At 40.1% G+C, this 24,983-nt stretch overlaps 1 protein-coding gene across 2 annotated transcripts in view; it reads left to right on the top strand.

Moving 5' to 3' along the window:
• Positions 1–20,385, top strand: part of mlf1 (myeloid leukemia factor 1) — a 42,955-nt gene extending 22,570 nt beyond the window's left edge. For both annotated transcript variants that reach the window (XM_072572743.1, XM_072572742.1), the window contains 3 exons: positions 4,766–4,925; positions 10,586–10,697; positions 20,069–20,385. In XM_072572743.1, the coding sequence (XP_072428844.1) occupies positions 4,766–4,925; positions 10,586–10,697; positions 20,069–20,177 (381 nt within the window). In that variant the 3' untranslated portion in view covers positions 20,178–20,385. The remainder of the gene's footprint in view (positions 1–4,765; positions 4,926–10,585; positions 10,698–20,068) is intronic.
• Positions 20,386–24,983: the final 4,598 nt, after the last annotated feature.

Genomic DNA, 24,983 nt, shown 5'->3' with positions numbered 1-24,983 from the left:
CTGTCCTGTGGTGGAATTATTGGTTTTGATGGTTTGGGCATTTGTTTCCTCCTCCATCTGGTGCCTGCTGGCATCAGCCTGTCTCTTACAGGGGCTGAGAGAAAGCTGCACCTGAAAATGACGTCAGCTAAGCTAAGTATGAGTGCCAGTCTGCTTGCATTGCCAGTAGAAACTGAGCATTTTGCTGAATCTAACTTCCCACAGTAGCCACCAATCTGTCCATGGAGACAGCTGTGCTTGCACATGGCAGAGCCAGCATGATACTGATAATATTGATGGCCTACTCCAACCTTCAATCCAGTTAACCAAAGTCTGCAACAAATGATCCACACCATGGAATCCATTTATCTGTATGCTGATCAGGTGCCTGGTCTCCAACAGACCTCTGAGTGCAATGACCAGGGTATTTCTTTGTTGGTCAGCTGCGAAGTCATGGCGCAGATGACTAACTAGACTATGCTCCTGAGTCTAATCTAGCTAATGTACTCACTTGAGGTGAAAGTATCTGAGCTGATAGAAAGTGCAATAGAAGACCCTTCTGGTATAAACACTGAACAGTTTTTAGCTTCCTCCTCAGTGGTGGAAGGAGAGCTATGTCTGGTCAGACTCATTTCTTGCAGGCTGAAGCTGTTGAGATGCCATTGGTGCTTGCTTCCGAATCCACACCTGTCAACCATATTGTGGTAAAGGCAACATACAGCATATAATTTGGATCATTTAGCTTATTAACAAATTAAATTGCACATTTTTAAGAAAAGCAGTGGTGGGCAGGCTGTTGATTTTAGCACCCATAATAGGGAAGCTCAGGTAGGTAGGTGGTGGACTAGCCACATGATATATTTTATGTGCCTCTCCCCATTGAAAGCCACCAGAGGAGGTCTGTAAAGTCCAGACACCAGTCTATAGGCAATTAGCACCTTTTGGATGGGATGGCTCTCACACTAATTCCTCAGATTGGGGTAGGGAAAGCCCACCATCTCAAAAATCCTGCTTTTAGATTCAGTCACTGACCTATGCTAAATTGATCTTAACTGAAGAATCATTTGGTATGTTGCAACTAGCTATAACACCGCTGAATGCCAACTAGTGATTATTGCTGGGTTGATGGGTGTAACCATCTTGATTATGATGCTCTCCATCCTGAAGAAGAGCTGATGCCCGAAACGTCAATTCTCCTGTTCCTTGGATGCTGCCTGACCTGCTGCGCTTTTCCAGCAACACATTTTCAGCTCTGATCTCCAGCATCTGCAGTCCTCACTTTCTCCTCATAGTTAAATATTATCCTGTTTAAAGCATTAGAGTCATTGAGATATACAACACAGAAACAGATCATTTGGTCTAACTCATCCATGCCGACCAGATATTCTAAATTAGTCTAGTCCCATTTGCCACCACTTGGCCCATACCCCTTTAAACCCTTCCTAATCATGTACCCATCTAGATGCCTTTTAAATGTTGTATTTGTGCTACCCTCCTCCATCACTTTCTCTGGCAGCTCATTCTGTACACGTGCCACCCTTTGCATGAAAAGGTTGACCCTTAGGTTCCTTTTAAATCTTTCTCCTTTCACCCTAAACTTATGTCCTCTAGTTCTGGACTCCCCCACCCCAGGGAAAAGACCTTGTCTATTTACCCCATCCATGCCCCTCATGATTTTATAAACCTCTATAAGGTCACCCCTCAGCCTCTGATCTCCAGGGGAAAGAGCTGCAGCCTATTCGGCCTCTCCCTATAGCTTAAGTCCTGACTTGAATTTTATTCTTACTTCCTGTTTGATACTTACTGTACTTTCCCACACAAAGAACATCCTGAAAGGAAAATGATTGAGCAACATTTGGAAGACATTTTTCAATTCAATGCTGTGTGGTTTTAGGCACAAATGGGGAGGCAGCATTGGGCAAACAAAAATGATTGACGTGGCACTATCAGTTCTTATGAGTGGACACGCCTCAATGTGTGCAGCTAGCACTCCTGTGGCAATTTCATGAATTTACTGAAATAAGAATCAGATTAGGATATTGAAGCAATTTTGGTTCAAATCTGCACTGCAGCTTTGTTACCAAACCTGCCCAACAACTCAAGTATGGCACATGTTGGCTTATGACCATTTACATTTCAACTGAAAAGAATCATAAATTGCAGTCGGGTAAAGCTTGAAGCAAATCGGACTAGTTAAGTGAAACACTCTGCTGTTGATTTTCACTTTACATTTCCAGACAACTTTAAATTTACTATCTGCTTACCAACAACCTTGGCACATAAAATGGCTATTTCCATGCTCAAATTGCCTTGCCTCTTCACTTTCCTGCTCACTAACTTGATCTGTCATGTTAGCCTCTTGGTTCTCCTTTATGGTCAAAATGGTTATATCTTCTAAATTAAAAATCAGCTGCCTTCCAGATCAAGATACTCATCTCCAATTTAATTAGAATATTTGTAATGTTAATCCCACAAGATGATAGAGGAGCAGGTTAGAGATGTAAAACCTGATTCCTCTACCTACTTAACTCAACTTTTAACATTGCAGGTGGCCAGTCTGATCTCTGGAGTTCATTGATCAGTCAAAACTTTTCTCATATAGAGGTTGGGAATTCCATACTACTAATGAGGGAGATGAGTCTGTGTAAAGAGAATGAACAAAGTCAAATTCAATGTCCTGCTAAGTAATTTGCTAGTGCCACTGGGGAGGATTTAATCTAACTTGGCTGGGGTGTGAGAAGCAGATGTAATATTAGAAAGGAAAAACAAGGAACACAAGGAATTGGGAAAGACATAATGTATGGAAATAGATGGGGTTCAGGGTAAATGGAAATGTAATCAAATCTAAATTAGGTTTACTCTGCAGCTATGTGGATACATGGGGTGTGGCAAATAAGTTTGGTGGATTTCAGGAAGTAGGTTGTGGCAATAATTAAGACGTTAATAAAAAAAAATGCAACAGTCTGCATACTAAATATGGTACATGCTATGTGTTCAGAAAAGTTGGGGAAACACGGAGTAACAGTATCAATTAAGGTGAACATTACAGTGCTGGAGTGAGAAAGTGTGGTTTCCTAGAGGGGTCAAGGACAGAATCCATTTGGTTAGTGTTGGAAAAAAAAGCAGAAATATCATTACTTGGTTGTAGTCTGTAGTCCACTGACAAGTTAGAATTGGTAGAGGAACAAATTAGCAAAGAAATTACAGACAGGTAATGGTGGCGGGGGGGGGGGGGGGGGGTGTGGTGGGTGTGGGAGTGCTTTAATTATGCTAGTATACATGGGAACAATAATAGTGCAAAAGGCAGAGAAAAGCAAGAATTTCAGAAATGTGTTCAATAGAATTTTCTACAGTACATTTTCATTTCCACAAGAAAGATTCATTGCTGGATCACGATCTGGGAAATCAAATGAGTCATGGGAATCATATTTGAGAAGGGGAACATTTACTTAACAGTGATCATATTCTCCCTAGGTTTTGGACAGTATGAAAAAGGGTGAAAAGCAGATTCATGTAAAACTAACTGACTGATGGAGTTCAATATCAGTGAGCTGTGCACGTCTCTGATTTCATAAATTTGATTTAGAGATTGGCAGGCAAAACTATGACAGAACTATCGTCTTCTACCTTTGAAGTGGGAATAATTCAGATACAGACAAGATGCATTCCCATGAGGGGGAATGTAGAACAAATAAATCCAGATTCTGGATGATAAAAGGTAGAAAGTAAATTGAATCAAAGCAAAAGGTTGCACACTGACAAATGTTAGGTGAATAACATAAGTGATAACTGGGTAGAATATAGATGGTTCTTCAGACAAGTATTAGAACAAATAAGAGAAGCAAAAAGCCAGAAAGAAATGAAACTGGAGGCTAATGAAAGGAACCCGAAAGTCATCTATGGGCAATAAATTGTTGAAAAGGAATATAAAAGGAGCCAACCTGACCAGAGATCCAAAAATAGATTTACAAATGGAGATAGGGCCTGATTGAGATACTCACCATCTTTATTAGGTGGAACATGCTACCTAAACTGTGGTAAAGGAGGAGATAGTTAAGACCATGTTCAGATTAAAAATTTAGAAAGAAGAGGTATTGTGTTAGCACTTAATTTTTAGAATTCAGTGGAGGAGATGCATCTAAGAGTTCTGAGGAAAGTATGTGAATGCTCAAGCATAATGTCCTGATACTCCTCGGATGTACAGCATTGCCCAAGGATCATAGAATTTACAGTCTTGTTCTGGAAATTGTGTGAGAGTGAACTCAGGCACTGTAAGTCCTTCAGGTTAATTTAATGGTGGAAGAAATTTTAGAAATGATGATTTTATGTCCCAAATTAAGAGTCACTTGATCAAATGTACATTAATTAAGGAAAGCTGGAGTAGATTTGTGAAAAGCAAATAATGTTTACCTGACTTGCTCGAATTTTGGTCAGGGGCTGATGTGGATGATGTGGTTCATGTAGCCTAATTGGGTTTCTAAACAACTTTGATACAGTGCCATGTGCAGTCTTGTCAATAAAATTAGTGTCCTATGAAATAAGTGTTAAAAGTATAGCAATATTGATGCAAATTTAGCTGAGTGACAGAAAGCAAAGTACAGTGGTATATGATAGACATGCATAAATTATTAATAGTGATGAGGGCTGATAAGGCATTCAGAATCCTACATTTTATAAGTGGGGGCACAGAGTACAAGACGTATTTACTGAAAAAAACAATTGGTTTATTGAATAAAGTTCTTTTGTAGGTATCATTGGACGAATTAACAACATATGAATTTTACAGATCAAAGAGACAAGGCGGGCAGTAAAAGACTCTGAAAGTGGAATTGAAAAAATGTCAATTGGTCATCACATTCAAGACCGTGCTCATGTAATTCAGAAATCCAGAAACCAGAAAACAGGCCACGAAGAAGTTGATCAGCAATTTATCAACCTAAATGAAAGTGAGGCAACTGTATTGTTATTCGGTTCATTTCAAAATATAACATTAAATAATATAAAGATATCAGAAAGAATATATGCAGCATTTATTCTTATGCATATATATTATGTTATGATTATTTTCAGAAGCCATTCTTTTCGCCAAGTTCTGTGCTTATATTTTAGTTTTTCACTTAATGTGCATTTTGATTATCTAACTGTGTCAGGATGCGCTAAACTATTGAAGCTCTATAAAGACAAACCTAGTAATTATGCTGGCATCAAACTTCCATTGTGAGGATTCACTGCTAATCCTACATAGGTTTCCATGGTCTAAAGGAGTGGTCTGGAAAACCAGATCTTCACCCATTTAGCTGTGAAAATAAACAGCTTTAAAAACTTAAAAATATATCTTGCCTCCCTTTTCTTCAGAGATCCATGAACCTGGATTCTCAAGTGATCTCCACATGCATTCTTAGGTCCCAGCTGAGAAAGAGAATCGCAGCATTAACACAACCCTATGTCTCAACTGAGGCTGGAATGAGGGACCTAATCCAAGGCTCATATCCTTCACATCAAAGGCCTTGTGAAGAATAGTCAAAGACGCAACGACTTAACAATGCTGATCAGAAAACTTTGGGACCTAGCATATCAGAGTCATGGCTGAGTTTGTGACCATTCTGTAAGTTTCAACGAAGTTACTGTAGGAATCTGCTGTTTTTTGGAACGCTGTTCGGTAACCACTATTTTTATTTCTCATCTGTTGTTAAAAGTCCCATAACTTGCTGACTGGTTCACAAACTAGGTACCAAGTTTTAATTTTACCAGCAGATCCCTTGCAATATTAGTTATCCTAAATCTAAGGCTTTTTTATAATAATAGGTTTATAAATCTCATTCAGTGCTATAACCAATGTTAAATGCTACTTTGCAGTTGCATTAAGTATTCTGAAAGTTTTGCTGGAGCTTAGAGGTTTTAAAGGAGTATGTGTTTTTTTGTCACACAATTTTATCACACAAAATTGTCAGGACACATTGAGATGATAATTTGAGATCAGAAATCCATGTGAAAATGTTTAGAGAAAAATAAGGTGATTTCAAACTGTCCCAATGGAGCCAGGATCCCATCAGCAGCTGCTGCAAAGAGTACTGGGTGATATGTGACTGCTGTCCAGGCTGTTAGTGCCATTAACTCTTCCAGCAGGAGCCAGTTGAGCTACACCTGTGTGCATCTGTTTGTTCTACCTAGAATCCTGATGACTACTACCAGTTGAATACCTCCAATAGCTGAAAATACATTTTTACTCCTTCCTGTCGGTGCTATGTATTTTGTTGTGCTTTCACGTTTCTAAGAAATGTGCCTTAAAATTATACATATTATGGTGTCTTCATTTTGAAATAGGGATTAGATAGTTGCTAGTGAAATCAAAAATAAGCACTTTTATGGTAGTCATGGTGTTGGGGATGGTTGGTGTGTAGGGAAGTGGATTGGTTAAAGCATAGCAGTAGAAAGACATGAGCAAGAATAGGCTAGAGGGTGCAAAGGGTAGCAAGTTGTGGCAGAGATGATGAGTTGTATCAGCAGAGGCTTTACTTAAGGAGATGAGGTGAGCTGTTCTTCATCTCTTGACTGACAAAGAGAATTAACATAAATACGTCAACAAGTTTCACATCTTGAGAAAAAGATACTGCCCTGCTAAATAATAATGAAAATGGTAACAGACAGGCTTCAAATTCAGATTTTCTGGCCATTATAGAGGGATTAATATTGACCCCATGCCTGCCTGCAGTGTAGAGAAAAGATGCAGATAATCACCTTTCCAACATTATGGGGATATCCAGATCTGGGATCACTGTTTTTGCAACTTTCGAATACCTCTTGGTAACACATTATGCCATATCAGCGCAGTTGTTTGAGCAAATGTGTAGTGGGAGTATGTAGATCAACATATCATGTCAGTGCTGCCGCTGTGAGCTCATAGTGTCAGCCATCATCTTTCTGAAGCTCACACAACTAAATGTGTTATGAAGCTGCAGCATGGAACCAGCACTAGCACTATTTGAAGGGGTCACTCACTATTTATCATCTTGTAGCTGATTAATTTCTTCTGGCAATTCCGACAAATCTATACATTTTTGATGCTTTCCATAGTTGCAGATTTCAAACGCCGATAGGGAGTGGTGTGATAGGTGTTACTGACTTCATGACTTCAGTATCAATCAATTTCACCCAGATAAGGGTGCACTAGTCATCCTGCCTCTTGGAATTGAACATGACTCAAATAGCAGAACAAACTACCTGAAAAGGAGTGGAGGTGAAGGTCTCTTTGTGGTGGACATATCTATACAGGTAGTGAGTAATTTTCTCACTTCATCAGGAAACATTTGTGAGACATGGCCATGAAGTGATCATAAGACAACTGGCTCTTTCTGTGCTAGTGCTGTGTTTATTAGTGACAACTCATGATTTGCAGTCCAATGTTGTTAATTTCATTTTACTCCCATGCCAGTCAATGGCAAGCAGGGTGAGCATAAAGGTTATTTAGGATTGCATGCTTTCTCATGAAGGAAACTGCCATTTACCAAATGCATATTCTTTGCATTCTTGCAATATATCAACAATGAACTGTCCACTTCTGGCACTCCTTCTTCCCATTGGTGCTCATTATACTGCATTGTTCATCTTACAGAGCCTTAGCTGCTGAGCAGCCACATTCCCCAGAAGGATACACAGGACTACGCAGTCAACTTTGGTACAAGCATCTGCATATTTCAAAGTTATAGCTTCAAAATACTAAGACCTTTCTAAATCATAGATCCAAGTCTGTAGAAGCTCTTTGATAAAGCCAGCTTGGCAATACGTTATCACAAGGGCATCTCAGCAACAGAGTACTGAAAAATTACAATTGATGATTCAAAAGGGAATCAAAATTCAATTAACCTTGAGGCAACATTGGTCCTTAAAGGCCCTTCAAATCATCTCTGAGTCCCAGGGTAGGGACACTACCACTGCGCCACAGGAGGGTCACTGCTGTAGTACTGAATGCCTTTCCTTCATTCTGTGGCAGTTTGCTGTGCTTGGAGTTCAACAATGACACCACACTAAACTATGTCTTCTGGGCAAGAAGGGCTATTTGACCATAAGGTGTTGACTGGTCATTAAAGACCATCACCTGCATTCCACTAAAATCAAAATAAAGAGGTTTGCATTTCCTCAAAGCCTGGGTGAACTTGTAAGAGAAATCTCCAACTACAGAAACCATTTCAGCTCCTGAATTATGACTTCAGGTTTTCAATCTGTTCTTCTGAGAAGGAGAAATCTACAGGCCTGCAATAATAACAGACCAATCTTATTCTCATCTTTATATGTATCTTATCTGTACCTTCTTTTAATCTTTGTGTAATAAGTCAATGATTCATTTAACTTAAAACTAAAACCTCTACTGCTCGTTATTTTTAAACTTGGCCATTCAAAAAACTGAATGAGGGCTATATAAGCAATTACAATTTATGGTTCACTAACTGCTCTGTGGATGCACCTAGTGTCATCATGGCAGAAGAGATTGTGGAATGAGGAAGAAAGATTTGGTGTTGTGAAACTTGAAAGGGTTCAAAATAGATTTACAAGGATGTTGCCAGGGTTGGAGGGTTTGGGCTGTACGGAAAGGCTGAATAGGCTGGGGCTGTTTTCCCTAGAGACTCAGAGACTGCGGGGAGGCCTTCGAGAGGTTTATAAAATCATGAGGGTCATAGATAGGGTAAATAGACAAGATCTTTTCCCTAGTTTGGGGCAGTCCAGAACTAGAGGGCATACGTTTAGGGTGAGATGGGAAAGCTTTAAAAGGGTCCTAAGGGGGATCATTTTCTCAAAGATGTTGTGCATGTATAGAATGAGCTGCTGGAGGAAGTGGTGGAGGCTGACTCATTTACAACATTTAAGAGGCACCTGGAGGGATATATGCATACGAAGGGTTTAGAGGGATATGTGCCAAATGCTGGCAAATAGAACTAGATTAATTTAGGATATCTGGTTGGCATGGATGGTTTGGACTGAAAGGTCTGTTTCTGTGCTGTGTATCTCTATAACTATGAGGAATAGCTATGAAGATATTCAACTTTTTAGCCCTGCCCGCTGGCCTCAGTACAGTTACCTTAATGAACTTATCAGGTATCCTTTTCCCTCCAGTTAACTTCCTGCCAATATTTGTGCACCACCTTCTACAAGCATGGAGGATCTATATAAATCAGTGCAGTGTAACATGTTTGGAAAATTTGGTTGCCATGTTGACTAGTTCGCAAGCTAAGAGATCTGAGGTTTGCAACAGTGCCAAGTTATGAGCATAAAGTTAAGCAAATGTAAGTAGGAATTAACCCTAATAGTGATTAACAGTAACTGCATGATAGAGGTGTGATGATTTGGCAGTCATAGAGTCATAGAGATGTACAGCATGGAAACAGACCCTTTGGTCCAACCTGTCCATGCTGACCAAATATCCCAACCCAATGTTTTCCCATCTACCAGCACCTGGCCCATATCCCTTCAAACCCTTCCAATTCACATACCCATCCAAATGCCTCTTAAATGTTGCAATTGCACCACTTCCTCTGGCAACTCATTCCATACACATACCACCTTCTGTGTGAAAAAGTTGCCATTGAAGCTTTAAGTGGTACAATTCGTAGGAGATACAATTTGAACACATGCGTTCATAACTGCAATCACATGTAATGCCTTTTCCCTGTGTAAATCCATCCTAGACAACTTCTAAATTCCATCCGATTTGTCCCTTTAAATAATGAACTTAGGTTCACTTCAAGTAGTTGAATGTTACTGCGCAAGTTGGAGATGCAAATCCAAATAAAAAGGTAAGGATTCGATTGAGGGCAATTTAAACAAGGTATCCCTCTACCTTTACTCCCAGGTTTTACTCTCATTGTTGCCCTTCCACATGGAACATACCTTTGTACCAACTTCAAGGCTATAATTTTTCAGTACTCTGTTGCTGAGATGCCCTTGTGATAACGTATTGCCAAGCTGGCTTTAACAAAGAGCTTCTACATACTTGGATCTATGATTTAGAAAGTCTTAGTATTTTGAAGCTATAACTTTGAAATATGCAGATTCTTGTACCAAAGTTGACTGCGTAGTCCTGTGTATCCTTCTGGGGAATGTGGCTGCTCAGCAGCTAAGGCTCTGTAAGATGAACAATGCAGTATAATGAGCACCAATGGGAAGAAGGAGTGCCAGAAGTGGACAGTTCATTGTTGATATATTGCATAAATGTGATTAATGTTTCAGATTCTACCACTTGCCAAGATCATTAAATTTCTTAAAATACTATAGCCTGTCATTTCATGAGCGCACCTGCGTACGGTCATGGAGTGATCATTTCCTTTGCAAGTTCTGCATCTTATGATCTATACTTAAGAAATAGTGTATCTTTCCTGAGCTGTTTTTCCTTGGACAATTGCCAGACATTTCTTGAGTGCAGTTTCAAATCAATAATTTCATTTTAATCCCATGTTCATCAGACATTAATAACTTACAAATCATAAAGCCAAATCTTAAAAACGCCCAAATAGAACTCACCATTTGACTTGAGCTTGAGTATGTTTACCTTGGAAGGGTGAAGGAAAATTCATATGTATTTCTAACTAACTGTTTTGTTTTCTTATAACAACAGATGATGCAGCAAATTTTGACCAAGAATGGCAGAATAAGGTGTCAAAGTATATGCCTTCTGGAACTTGTCCCTCTGGTATTCAGGATGCAAGAAAAGCCATGGAAGGACAAAGGTACAGTAGAGTATTGAATGGAATTTAAAATGGAATTTAAAATTTAGGAGTTTGACCTGCATGGATAAGAGTTAGGTACTGAGACATTTTGCACCTTTAAGGTTGAATCATCAACCTAAACAAGCCAAACTGAGGATAAGAAAATCTACCACCCCCTTCCATGAGAGCTTCTACCATATTTTATTTCCCATTGATAGAACTGTTTAACTGATGCTCTCACACATTTGTTTTGCTTGAAAACTGCATGAAATTTTGGGTACTTAAAACTAGTGCATGCACAAAAATAAATTAAAGGGGTAGAAGGTAATGGGGAACAAATTTGGTCAAATTACACAAAACTATGGTTAGACCTATGTACAGTTGAGGACACTCATTTTGGAAAGACATGTTGGATAGGGAAGAATTGAAGTGCAGGTGACCAGAATGTTATCACGCTCCAAAAGTTAGATAATAGATAGAGGTTTCATAAACAAGGCATGCATTGTCTGGAAGGTTGAAGGGAAGGAGGTGATTTTATTGAAGACCTTTTGGCACTTTAAAATGTCACTAACTGTTGGTTGTTCTAGTTTTGATAAGAAGATTTCTGTTAGATTTGGCTTCATAGCCATAGAGTCATAGAGATGTACAGCATGGAAACAGACCCTTTGGTCCAACCTGTCCATGCCGACCAGATATTCCAACCCAATCTAGTCCCACCTGCCAGCACCCGGCCCATATCCCTCCAAACCCTTCCTATTCATATACCCATCCAAATGCCTCTTAAATGTTGCAATTGTACCAGCCTCCACCACATCCTCTGGCAGCTCATTCCATACACGCACCACCCTCTGCGTGAAAAAGTTACCCCTTAGATTTCTTTGATATCTTTCCCCTCTCACCCTAAATCTATGCCCTCTAGTTCTGGACTCCCCGACCCCAGGGAAAAGACTTTGTCTATCTATCCTATCCATGCCCCTCATAATTTTGTAAACCTCTATAAGGTCACCCCTCAGCCTCCGACGCTCCAGGGAAAACAGCCCCAGCCTGTTCAGCCTCTCCCTGTAGCTCAAATCCTCCAACCCTGGCAACATCCTTGTAAATCTTTTCTGAATCCTTTAAAGTTTCACAACATCTTTCCGATAGGAAGGAGACCAGAATTGCACGCAATATTCCAACAGTGGCCTAACCAATGTCCTGTACAGCTGCAACATGACCTCCCAACTCCTGTACTCAATACTCTGACCAATAAAAGCATACCAAACGCCTTCTCCATTATCCTATCTACCTGCGACTCCACTTTCAAGGAGCTAAGAACCTGCGCTCCAAGGTCTCTTTGTTCAGCAACACTTCCTAGGACCTTACCATTAAGTGTATAAGTCCTGCTAAGATTTGCTTTCCCAAAATGCAACACCTTGCATTTATCTGAATTAAACTCCATCTGCCACTTCTCAGCCCATTGGCCCACCTGGTCCAGAATCTGTTGTAATCTGAGGTAACCCTCTTTGCTGTGCACTACACCTCCAATTTTGGTGTTATCTGCAAACTTACTAACTGTACCTCTTATGCTCGCATCCAAATCATTTATATAAATAACAAAAAGTAGAGGACCCAGCACCGATCCTTGTGGCACTCCACTGGTCACAGGCCTCCAGTCTGAAAAACAACCCTCCACCACCACCCTCTGTCTTCTACCTTTGAGCCAGTTCTGTATCCAAATGGCTAGTTCTCCCTGTATTCCATGAGATCTAACCTTGCTAATCTGTCTCCCATGGGGAACTTTGTCGGAACGCCTTACTGAAGTCCATATAGATCACATCTACTGCACTGCCCTCATCAATCTTCTTTGTTACTTCTTAAAAAACCTCAATCAAGTTTGTGAGTGTTTTACATTCTGTTGCTTCAAACCAATCTTTTAGACATGCCTTTGGAAAAAGAGTTATTTTAAAGCAAATTGAGCAAACCTGGGCAGATTTCAGGCATTATCATATGAAATTTGAGCCTTTTATTTGAGACAATGCTAGCTACTTGGTTGCTTTTGGTGAGCACTAGGTCTGAATTTACACAGATGTTGATGGATGTCTTCAGCATGAAGATGGGACTTCCTCTGTACAAAAGCTGTGCAGAATCATTCTTCCCAACGCTATAATCCGCAGACGCATTTTTGAAATATAGATTTTTTAGGTTGCAATTATGTTGATTCTGTCATCTTCGAATGCAGGACTTGACCAGCTAGGTCAAGAGTGGTGCAACCAAGCCATTTTTGGTTGATGGATATTAAAGTTATTTGTAATGCATTCTGTATCCTTGCTATCCTCAGCCCCACTTCAATGTGGTGTTTATGATTAGATTAGATTCCCTACAGTATGGAAACTGAACCTTCAGTCCAACCAGTCCACACCGACCCTCCGAAGAGTAATCCACCCAGACCCACCCCCCTTTGACTAATGCACCTATAACCATGAGCAATTTAGCACCTGACCTGCACTTCTTTGGACTATGGGAGGAAACCAGAGCACCCGGAGGAAACCCGCGCAGACACGGGGAGAATGTGCAAACTCCACACAGTCCCCAAGGCTGGAATCGAACCTGGGACGCTGGTTCTGTGAGGCAGCCACCGTGCCGCCAATATCAAGATGAGAACTGATTCATCAGATGAAGGAAGGTGTTTCCTTGTCCCTGTTTGGTCTGAAACCTTGAGAATTCATGGAGTCCAAAATCAATGAGTTTGGGACTTTATACAACTGTGCTGCTACCTAGTGTATGTCTGATATGTCATTGGTATAGGACATACCTATGCATAATGAAGGAGAAGTCTAGGATACAATTCTATAATTATAGTTCTGTGAGTATGACTAGATTCTAGATTAGAGTGGTGCTGGGAAAGCACAGCAGTTCAGGCAGCATCCGAGGAGCATGACTATACCAGGCTATTACTTGATTAATCTGTTGGTCAGCTATCTTAATTTTGGCACAAGGTTCCAAATGTTAGTGAAGAGGGCTTTTCATGGTCCGTGGACAGTGTCTTTACCACACCTGATGCTTTGGTAAATACCGGTGTTTTGCCCAGTTGGGTTCTTTTGCAAGTTTTACTGAGTGACTTGCTCGGTCATTTGAAATGTCACTGCATTTCTGTACTTCTAGAATGGTGTCTAGGGTTGAACAAAGGCTTTCCTTCCTTAAAGAACAGGAGTGAACCAGAATGATTTTGTATGACAGTCCTGTAAGTTTCATGCTTATCATTCCTGAAACCAAGTTTATTTAATTGAATTTAAATTTCCTACACTGCCGTGGCAGGATGTTAAATGCATGTCTGTTGAAAATTAGTGCAGATCTCAGTCCATCTCCGTTTATCTCTGGCTTTCCTATCCTGCTTGGTCACTAATGCCCTGTTCTGCATTGTGTTTGATTATTCTGCACAGAAATAGCAGCAATGAAATCCTCTGTGGGAAACTGCAAGTTGGCCACTTTGTCAAGATGAATAACAAAGCAAAACATTATTTAAGTGAATGTCCCTTGTGCCTAAATCAGAGAAATTTAAAATGCAGGTACACTAAGTAACTAGGAAGGCCAACAGAATATAGAATTGGATTATAAGAGGAATGGAGTATGGAGGCAGGGAAATCTTGCTGTAACTGTACAAGGCATTAGTGACATTGAACTGTGCTGTTTTAATTGCTGCTGTCCTTTCCTAAGGAGGGATTTACTTGTTTTGGAAGCGGTTCAAAGAAGGTTGATTCAGCTGATTCCTGGAATGAAGTGTTGACTGATGAGAAAAGGCCTCCATTTATTACAGCATAGATGAATGTTAGGTAAACTTATTGAAACATATAAGGGAGTTGGACAGGGTGTTTCTTGGGATGGTCTTTCATCGCATGGAGTAACATAGTATTGGCACCATTTAAAAATAAGGGATCTTTAATGATTTTTTAAATCTCTTTGCCATTACTCTCCTGACAGAGAACAGTGGCGGCTGGGTCATTGAATACATTTATGCTTGAGTTGTGCAGATATTTGTTCAAAAAAGAATGTGTTTGGTATCAAGCAGGAAAGAGGAGTAAAGATCACAGTCTTAGCATGTCTTATTGAATGCCAGAACAGGTCAAATGACCAACTCCTTTCTTATGATTTTTCAAGCATTATTTCTTTCCAATTCCACTTTCTGTTGGTATCTTTTATCTATTCTTCGAGGACTAGAAAAACCTTTGCAGTTCTTTAAGTTTTGATGGCTACCACAGTCTGGTTTTTCTGCCTCCTTTCTTTGTAAAGTGCTCAAAAATTTCCATTTACGTGAGCAGCCTTGTGGAAATCCATGTGCTTGGGATCATCATCAGCTTGAAGGGTTTCTCTACCACAAGGAGTTGTGGTTACTAAAACTGTGTCATGATGTTGAGAGAAAGGTGACAAAAAAAATCTTCTATGGTAATTTCTGAAAAATTTCCTTGTTATTTTTTGAACTTCAGACTCTTTTGTTTTGAAGCATATTGTTGCTATTGTGGACAAACCAAGATTCTTGTACATTTAGCCAAGGCACAAATGCAGAGTTCAGCATCGATGCAGAGTTCAGCAAAAACTACAAAGGCTTTAATTTTGGCAACATGTCATTTATATAACACCTTTAAGACAATAGAATATCCTTATGTGCTTGGCTGGAGTAATATCAGATCAAACTTTATGCTGGCCTCTTAGCAACATATGAAGACAAGGGACAAAAACATCAATCAAGGAGGTTGGTTTTAGGTCTGGTTTAAAGGTGAAAGATGCAGAAAAATTGAAAACTTCAGGGAGAAATTATACCCTAGGCAAAGAAAAAAAACAATTGAAATAAGAAGAAATACAGAAACTTAAATAACAAAAGCACAGGCACTAGAGTAGCACCAATATCTATAACCTGGTGTTTTGATTTTTAACTTTCACATCATGAACTCAAGTAGGTTACAAAGATAGAGTAGGTGAGATCATGGATTGATAAGAATACCAGAATGAGAACTTTGCATCATAAGTAAAAAAAAAAATCAGTTCTCTCATTTAGCTTCAGATCCACTGTCTGGATTTTCATGAATGTCTCTAAGCACTGCCTGAATTCTTCTTTGTGCTTTACAAACTCCAGTCAAAAAAAAAACAAGAAATAGGGATTAAGCCACCTACATATCTGGCTCAGTTTGAATGATTGTGACTTCACCAACCTGCTTTTTCACTCTATAATTTGATTACATTTTTGCTCTGAAATGAATCCAGTTGCCTCATGTAAGTATTTGTACCATTCCCTTAAAGAGCAACCCATGTCAAAGTATTACTTGTTTTGTAAAATGTTTCAATCTCCTCTCTAAATCCTCCTTTTAAAATAAGAACAGAAAATGCTGGAAACACTAAAGCAGAGCAAGTGACACCAAATTTACGATGTTAGGTTGATAATCTTTTACTGAGCCGAAAGAAGTTAGAGGTGAACAGCTTTTAAGCAAGAATAAGAGAAAGCTAATCAGTTTTAACTTCTATGTCTTTTAACCCTTTGAGCCTTTCACCACTGTAAATTAAACCAATTTTACATATATTTTCAACAGGAGAAAACCCAGCTTTATTTTAACCACTCCTCTTAAAGGTAGTTCCTGAAACTTCTCTGCCCTTTAATAAGTAATAATATTGTTTGTATAATTCTTGGTTAGAACTCTACAATGCTCCAGAGACTTAATCCAGTGCCTCAGACAGTAATGCTGGAATGTATATTCGTTTGTCCTCTAACTTTCTGTTTATGCCAAACTGATGTTGTTCATTCTTGTACTGCTCCAGCTAAATCACACCTAAACTTCTTATATTATTTTAGTTGTAAGGATTCAAATCGTTCACAAACCACAGATTAATTTGACTTGCATGTTTCTGATGTAATGAAGTATGAAGCTATTTCGAAATATATTTTGTTCAACTTAATATGTAAATAATTTTCATTAATCATCAATTAAGACAGAGAGGTGGTAGTAAGAGGGTTTTTCAGATGGAGGTTTATGACCAGCAGTGTGCCACAAGGATTGGTGCTGGGGCAACTGCTTTTCATCTTTTGTATAAATTATTTGGATGGAAATATAGGAGGCTTGATTAGTACGTTTGTAGATGACACCATATTGGTAGTGTAATGGATAGTGAAAAAGGTTATCTCAGAGTACAAAGGGACCTTGATTAGATGGGCCGGTGGTCCAAGGCATGACAGATGGAGTTTAATTTAGATAAATGTAAGGTGTTACATTTTTGATAAGGCAAAGCAGGGAAGGACTTAGACAATTCATGGTAGGGCCCTGGAGAATGTTGCAGAACAAACAGACCTAAGGGTGCAGGTGCATAATTCCTTGAAAGTGGAGTTGCAGATTGACAAGATGATAAAAATGATGTTTTGCATGCATGATGTCATTGGTCAGTGCATTGAATATAGGAATTGGGATGTCATGTTGCAGATGTACAAGACATTGGTGAAGTCACTTCTGGAATACTGTGTTCAATTCTGGTCTCCCTGCTACAAGAAAGATGTTGCTTAAACTTGAAAGGGTTCAGAAAAGATTTGCAAGAGTGTTTACCTGGATTGGAGGGTGTGAGCAACGGGGAGATACTGATTAGGCCAAGGCTATTTTACCTGGAGCATCGGAGGCTGAGGGGTGACCTTATCAACATTTCTAAAATTATGAGTGGCACGGATAAGGTGAATAACCAAGGTCATTTTCCCAGGGTAGGGGGGTCCAGAACTAGAGGATGCAGGTTTAAGATGAGAGGGGAAAGGTTTAAAAGGAACCTGAAGGACAACTTTTTCACACAGAAGGTGGTATGTGTATGGAATGAGCTGCCAAAGGAGATGGTGGAGGCGGGTATGACTGCAATATTTAAAAGGCACCTGGTTGAGCACATGAATGGGAGGAGTTTAGCAGGGATATATACCAAATGTTGGCAAATGGGGTGAGATTAGCTTAGGATATCTGGTGGGTGTGGACGAGTTAGACGGAAGGGTCTGTTTCTGTGCTGTACAACTCTGTGATTCTATAAGTATTTGCAAGACAAAACTTTGCATAATGAATGGTGATGTTATAATGCACAAAAACAGCAATCTTCTGGCTAAGTCAATTTCAGACCTCATTATTACAATTTGTTGGATATTCATATTGTTTCCCTTCCCCTGTCAGAGGTAATAGGCCGAGCTATGATCATCACCAGTAAGGGACAATCTAATCACCGCCTCTTAACATTCACTGGTGTTATCATCACTGAATCTCCTACTATCAACATGTTGGTGTGTGGGGGGTTGGGGGGGGGTGGTGTTGGGGTGTTGGGGATGGGGTGGTGGTGTTGGTGGTGGCGGTGGTGGTGGTGGTGGTTACCATTGACCAGAAACTCACTGGATTCATCACAGAAACACAGTGGCTACAAGAGCACATCAGAGGCTAGGAATACTGCGCTGCGTAACTCAACTCCTGACTCCCCAAAATCTGTCCATTATCTACAAGGCACAAGTCAGGAGTGTGCTGGAATACTCCCCACATGCCTGGATGAGTGCAGCTCCAATAACACTCAAGAAGTTTGAAGCTATCCAGAATAAAGCAGCCCATTTGATTAGCAATACATCCACAAGTGTCCACTCCCTCCACCACTGACCCTCGTTAGTAGCAGTGTGTTCGGTCGACACGATGCACTGCAGAACTTTATTCAGGATCCTCAGGCAGCTTCTTCCATATCCACAACCACTTCCATCTGGAAGGACAAGGGCAGCCAATACATGGGAACTCCACCACCTGCAAATTTCCCTCCCAATCTACTCACCATCCTGACTTGAAAATATATCCTGTCCCTTCACTGTTGCAGGGTCAAAGTACTGGAATTGCCTCCTTAATGACATTGTGGGTGAAGGTGGAATGAGCAATAAATGCTGGCAGCCAGGGACGCCAACATTCCACAAATGAATTTTAAAAAAATAATACTGCACCATACATCTAAGAACAAATAACAGATACTTTTATCTACCATTTCAGTCGACCATTGCTAGTTAACTCGGCCAATTACAAAAGCTCCATGAGCTAGAAATCTTGGTTGTGGGCAGGAGAGGTGCAAATAAAATTAGATTATTTGATCAGTTAAAAATCTTACGGCTCAAGAAGCTAGAGAAGAAGCAGTAGGAGTTTACTTGTTATGAAAGTGATAAGTTTCTTGCAAATTTTCCTTCAACTGTACAAAATTATTGACTGGACTTGTGGCACTTTGAAGTTTACAATAAAATGTATTACTTTGTATCTGCAGTAATCCTTCATGGATTCAGCATTCAGCAAAATTTGTTGTGTAAAATTGATGGCAACTTTCCAGCATGTACATGTACACTTAAATGTGAAATGCAGAGGTTTGAGTCACTGATACCCTTCTCCATAACATGTGATAAGGCAGTATTAATTGATTAAATCAACTGGAAATCGATTCATTACAAGAACCAACAAAACAGTTAAATCCTATTCAATCTGAGTTTTTAATGGCGTTCAGAGTCATAATTCCTGTTAAGCAATCTCTTTGACTCCTCAAAAGATTTTAAAAATGTAATTTTAAAATATGTAACATTTCAACTCCCCCTCCCACTCTGCCGAGGACATGGAGGTCCTGGGCCTCCTTCACCGCCGCTCCCTCACCACCAGACGCCTGGAGGAAGAACGCCTCATCTTCCGCCTCGGAACACTTCAACCCCAGGGCATCAATATGGACTTCAACAGCTTCCTCATTTCCTCTTCCCCCACCTCATCCTAGTTTCAAACTTCCAGCTCAGCACTGTCTCCTTGACGTGTCCGACCTGCCTATCTCCTTTTCGACCTATCCACTCCACCCTCTCCTCCTTGACCTATCACTTTCATCTCCTCCCCCACTCACCCATTGTACTCTATGCTACTCTCTCCCCACCCCCACCCTCCTCTAGCTTATCTCTCCACGCTTCAGGCTCACTGCCTTTATTCCTGATGAAGGGCTTTTGCCCGAAACGTCGATTTCGCTGCTCCTTGGATGCTGCCTGAACTGCTGTGCTCTTCCAGCACCATTAATCCAGTATATATTTCATAGTTTGTATTCTGATAATTACACGTGGCATTAGAGAAGAAATGTATCTCCCAGACTTTATTATTTAGTGCCATTGCTTCACTGTTGTCCACAGATCCTATGCCAATATTGCATATCCATATGTTCTAAGCAATAATTATGTACTGTATTCTGATTGAAATTATAAGATAAATACTCTAAGATTTAAACTTCTGTACTGTAAATAATAAGCTGTTATTGCTATTAGATTCTGACAGCTGAAGTAAAAGAGTTATTGCCAGTATATTCAAAATCTCATAACAATGAAAATTGTTTGTACTCCATTAATATTATACTGGAATTTTGCATTGTAGTACATGTGCCAGAGGACCAACTGCTCCACCTCCTGTTACTCCCTCTGGTGGTTGTGGCTGTCCTGCTCAACGAAACGGACAGCATATGATGAAACATGGAAGAAAATGAACATCACACTGAAACTACCTGGCTCTTCATTTTGTGTCTTGGGCCATTTTATCGTTTGTTAATGTTAAGGCTGTGTTTTTTAAGTTGTAGTTGTGCTCACGTAGAATATTTCTGTTCACTTTTAGCTTTTGGCTAAGCCTGCACAACCAGCACTTAATCTTTTGTCATCAGTAGTGTGCAATAAATAAAGGGAATGCATTTTTTGGAAGTTTATAGTCAATATCTATTTTATTAAGATTGACAACAAAAATAGCTGTGTTCAGAAATACAGATGAAGATTCTGATTTGATTTAGTAACGGTGAATCAAAATACAGAGTTTATTTTTTATTGGTGATGTACATCAAGTGGACACTGACGGCAATTACTACTTCCATTTGATGACACTGATGGGATGTACAATGTTTTGTGAGCATGTAGCCTGATTTCAGTAGATCCTGCAAGTTCCCAGCATTATGTGCAGCTTATAGCATTTAAATCATATGAAATAGCAGCAGAAGTGGGCCACTTGTCACTTTGAACCTGTTCCACCAATTGACAAGATCATGGTTGATATGATTTTGGTCTCTACTTTCTTGTCTCCTCCCATACCTTTTGACTGCCTTGTCAGACAAGAATTTATGTAACTCAACTTTAAAAATATTTAACAACTCTGCCTTCAATCCTCTCTGGAATAGAGAATTCCACAGACTGACAACCATGTGTGAGAAAATAAATCTCATCGCCAACTTGAAGAGCTCTTAATTTTAAATTGTACCCTGATCCTAGTCTTGGCCTCTCCCATAAGGGGAAACATCTTTTTAGCATTTGCCCTGCCTAGTTGCTTTAGGATTTTACATGTTTCAAGATGATGACTTCTCATTCGAAAATTTCCAATGAATACATGCCAAACCAATTCAACCAAATTCCCATCAAAAGCCAAGCTAATTGGAAGACTGCAGTGGGAGCCACAGGTAGACTTCCTGCTCTGGGGAATAGTTTCTCTTGTGGAGCTGAGGGTGGGAAGAGAGATAGGAAGTGGGACAGAGGGAAATAAATGGTTTGTAGGGATGGGGAATCAGGAAACAGAGTCAGGGTCACTGTGTGGAAAGTGGTTGTTGATTATGGTGAGGGTTATGAGTAAGACCATAAGACTTGGTGCAGAAGTTAGGCCATTTGGCCCATTGTGTCTGCTCTGCCATTCATTCATGGCTGATGAGTTTCTCAACCCCATTCTCCAGCTTTCTCCTGTAACCCTTGATCCCTTGATACTGAACAACATACCTATCTCAGTTTTAAATACACACAATGACCAGTTATGATATTAGGGTGAAGGTTCTAATCAAATGGGAAAGGAGCCATCACTCTTGGCCCTTAAACAGTGCTAGAAGGGCCCTAAGCCTCCATATACTTCCCTACAGCAGGCATCTTTAAGCCTACTTAAAATATTTACATAAGCATTTTCCATCCTGAGATCAAATCAATTATATAGTTTCAGTGGAGGGTGATGAATTTGATTATTCAAAAGAGCAGGAAACGTTTACAACTGGGAACAATGAGGATAGTCAAGATATCTGTAAAACTGCATGCATGAAAATAAAATTGATGTTAATAAAACAGTGTCTTGGTTGCTGATTCATTGCCAAGTTGCATCCATTTAACTCACATACCTTCCCACACTAACCATCTTGTTTCCATTAAAATCATTAGTATTTAGGTTTATTTAAGATTCTAAAAACCATTCCACCTACCCACCAGTTTTGTATTCTGCCGTAGTAGAATAATTATTTGCTTCTTTCATACGCTTTCTGTCACTATTGGATTTCTCTTTTTTTTTAAAATGCATTCCTTAAAAAATTAATATAACAGTAAGAATATTTGCAGAAAACTTTGTTTCACCTTTATTAGGAGATTGATGTAGATATACTCAACACAAAATCACGCCTGGAAGCAATAAAACAGTCATCAGAGTGTAATGAAAAATCAGGAAGCTCACTAAAACATAAATTTCAGGCTTCTGACTAGCTGTGAGCACATTCTTAGTGTGATAAATTCTAATTTTCATTTTGTTTTAAGAATAGTGAAGTGATGGTTAATTGAAGCTATGTGATCAGCCACACCAGTAAGGACTCTGGCACTCAATTTTACTACACGAACATTATTAGCACTGTGGCACATTTTCTAAATAATAACAGCATTGTTGTTTTACTTTTTTTTTAAAATGCTTACAGAAAAGTATACAACTATTTTTCGTTATACAAACCACGTTATATGTGATTTTTATACTAAATTCAAAGAACTTGAATACATGTGGCACCTTTTAATATAAAAAGAAATAAGATGCAGCAGCATAATCAGATAAAAATTGAGGAAATCAAAGGAAATATTCTAAGGCACAAATAACAGTTTGGTCAAAGCATGGAACTCTTCAAAGAGGCCTCAAAGAAAATTTATGAAAAATGAACCCAGAGATTAGACCTAAATGACAAAGATGGAAAAACAAAGGTAGAGCAAAAGGAATGAAATGTGTACCAGAAACTGAATTGGAGGAAAACAGATTTTTAATAATCGAAGGGCTAGCGGAGTTTATAGAGAAATGGAAAGGCTGAAACCATGCAGATATTTGAAGATTAACTGAAAGAGAATGAAAGTAAACAAGTACAGTACTTTGGTAATAGGTGAGCAGGATTTAGGACTGGATTTAAGAAATGGGACGGCAGAAATTTGGGTTACTTGTTTTAATGGAAAATATGTTGGTCAAAAGAACATTGGACTTGTCTGGAGGTGACAATGACATGGGTGACAGTTTTAACAAATTTACTTGACATTGGAAGGTGACAGACATACCGCGGCTGTACATAAGTGTATGTAGCTCCAGTATCTATCATCACCGGTGTCTGCCGCCCTTCTATATTAACTTGTTTTACTGGTTCTTGATCAGCCTCCCATGCTACTACAGGGTAGTTTCCCTTCCCACCCAGGTTGTCAGGGCATCCCTAACACATCCCATACAGGTTAACAGGTCCTGCTGGGCCTGTAGGTATCTGGGAAGTGGCCACTGTGGATTTCCGCCATCTAGGCCTGCTGTGGGGCAGAGCAGGCCCGGTACAATCAGGGCAATTCCTCCTGAAGTGGCCTGGTTGATGGCATCCCCAGTACATCTTTTCTGCCCAACCCCGCCTTGACCCTGATTATTTATCTTAGTCCCCCATTCCTATATCCCTGTCCTTGGGGACCCCAGTTCTGTTTAGGCTGTTGTTTAAATCTGCCCTGCCCCAGATATGTCACCTGCGGGAAAGCTTCTCTAAAAACCTCCATTGCTGGCGTGGGACTTTCGGGCCCCTGTCTGACTACCTGATAGGACCCCCCCTTGCATTGGCACTTGGTTCACGCCAGTGTTGATTACTGTGTCGGTTTTTACTGGCAGCACCATTTTAGCCTTCCCTTTTTCTTTCTTTTTAAGCTCTTTGAGCTACATTTGTGCCAGCTTCCTTTGCACATCCTCCTGCTGTTCAGACAGTTTCTCTTTTTCTTTTCGAAACCTTTCAACTGCATGAGCTACAGTCTCTAAATTCCTGGTAGCTCATTGATGATGTCAGACACACCATCTCCTCCAGTCTTGACCTGACTTGAGAGGGTATTGCCTCAATGATGGAATTTCAGAACATTGTGTTCAGCAACTGATTAGTCTCTATGTCTTGCTCTGTTTCCAGCCTCCACTTCTTTAACTGTTTCTCCAAGTAGGCAGCTGTTTTTCACTTTCTCCCAGTGGATCCCCTCTCAGACCCTGGGGTCCAGTTTGGGTGGATAACAGTCTCTTAAAGCCTACCATACATTCTTTGTCACTCAATCAAACCCGACTCCATCAATCATTGGATTGTCTGCCGCATTTTTAAAACGGGCTTGAACCATTATTTCCTTTAACTTCAGGAGCCCTATCAACCTTGCCAGCAGTGCCTTCAAGTCTCCTATAGCCAGCAATCGCCCTGTGGTTTCATCTTCAAAAGCCCTGATCCACTTTCCCGCTCCCTCATGTAAACTGGGCAATGCATTCTTCAGCCCTTCCAGATCCTGAGTTCCCCAAAGAATGTATTGTGGGTTTCTCCTCTCTTTTATAAGCAGCAGTAGCATCCTTCCCTGTTGGCCCTCTTTCCTTTTACCTGCGCTACTTCTCAATAATTCCCCCTCGGGCTCTGAGCCTGATGCTATTTCTAATTCCTTCCATTCTTTAGGTACTGGGGCCTTTTTCTTCCCTTGTCTCTCTTCATCCCTTTCCACTTCCTCTGCGTCACCTTCACTTCTTTTCTCTTCAGCCTTCCTTTCATATCGCCATGAGTATTCCTCAATTGCTTTTTGTTCCCTTAGCCCACGCAGCATACTAATCTCATGTTTCAGCTTTTCTTGCTCTCATTGTATAGCTTCCATTTGCTCCTGCCTGTCCCTTTTCTTTCTTTCTCTTCTTTCCCTTGGTTCATTTTTGTCTTCCACACTTCTATCCCATTCTAACTGTCCTTCTATTTCCACTGTTCCCTTTATTAATGGACACTGCTTCAATGCCTCTTCATTCAAGTAGGGAGGAGGTCTATTCAACTCCTCGACATCTGGATATTAGGCAGGGGGTGGGGTGGAACTGATTCCTGCTTTTCTGTTTCCAGTAACTACTCAGCTTGTTCTTTTGCAGCTTCCCGAGTCACCACGGGTGCCTGATAAATTTCCTTCAGTTCCTCACCCTCTTTCCTGAAAAGTTTCTGTATTTCTATCTCCTGATCCCTCTTTTGGTTCCTATTTTTAGGTTTATCTTTCGGCTTATAGTTCTTAATTAGTCCTTC

The sequence above is a fragment of the Chiloscyllium punctatum genome, chromosome 6 (genome assembly GCF_047496795.1).
Source record: "Chiloscyllium punctatum isolate Juve2018m chromosome 6, sChiPun1.3, whole genome shotgun sequence".
Lineage (NCBI taxonomy): Eukaryota > Metazoa > Chordata > Chondrichthyes > Orectolobiformes > Hemiscylliidae > Chiloscyllium > Chiloscyllium punctatum.
The sequence above is the reverse complement of the archived record's forward strand: the minus strand, read 5'-3'. Positions and strand labels throughout refer to the sequence as shown.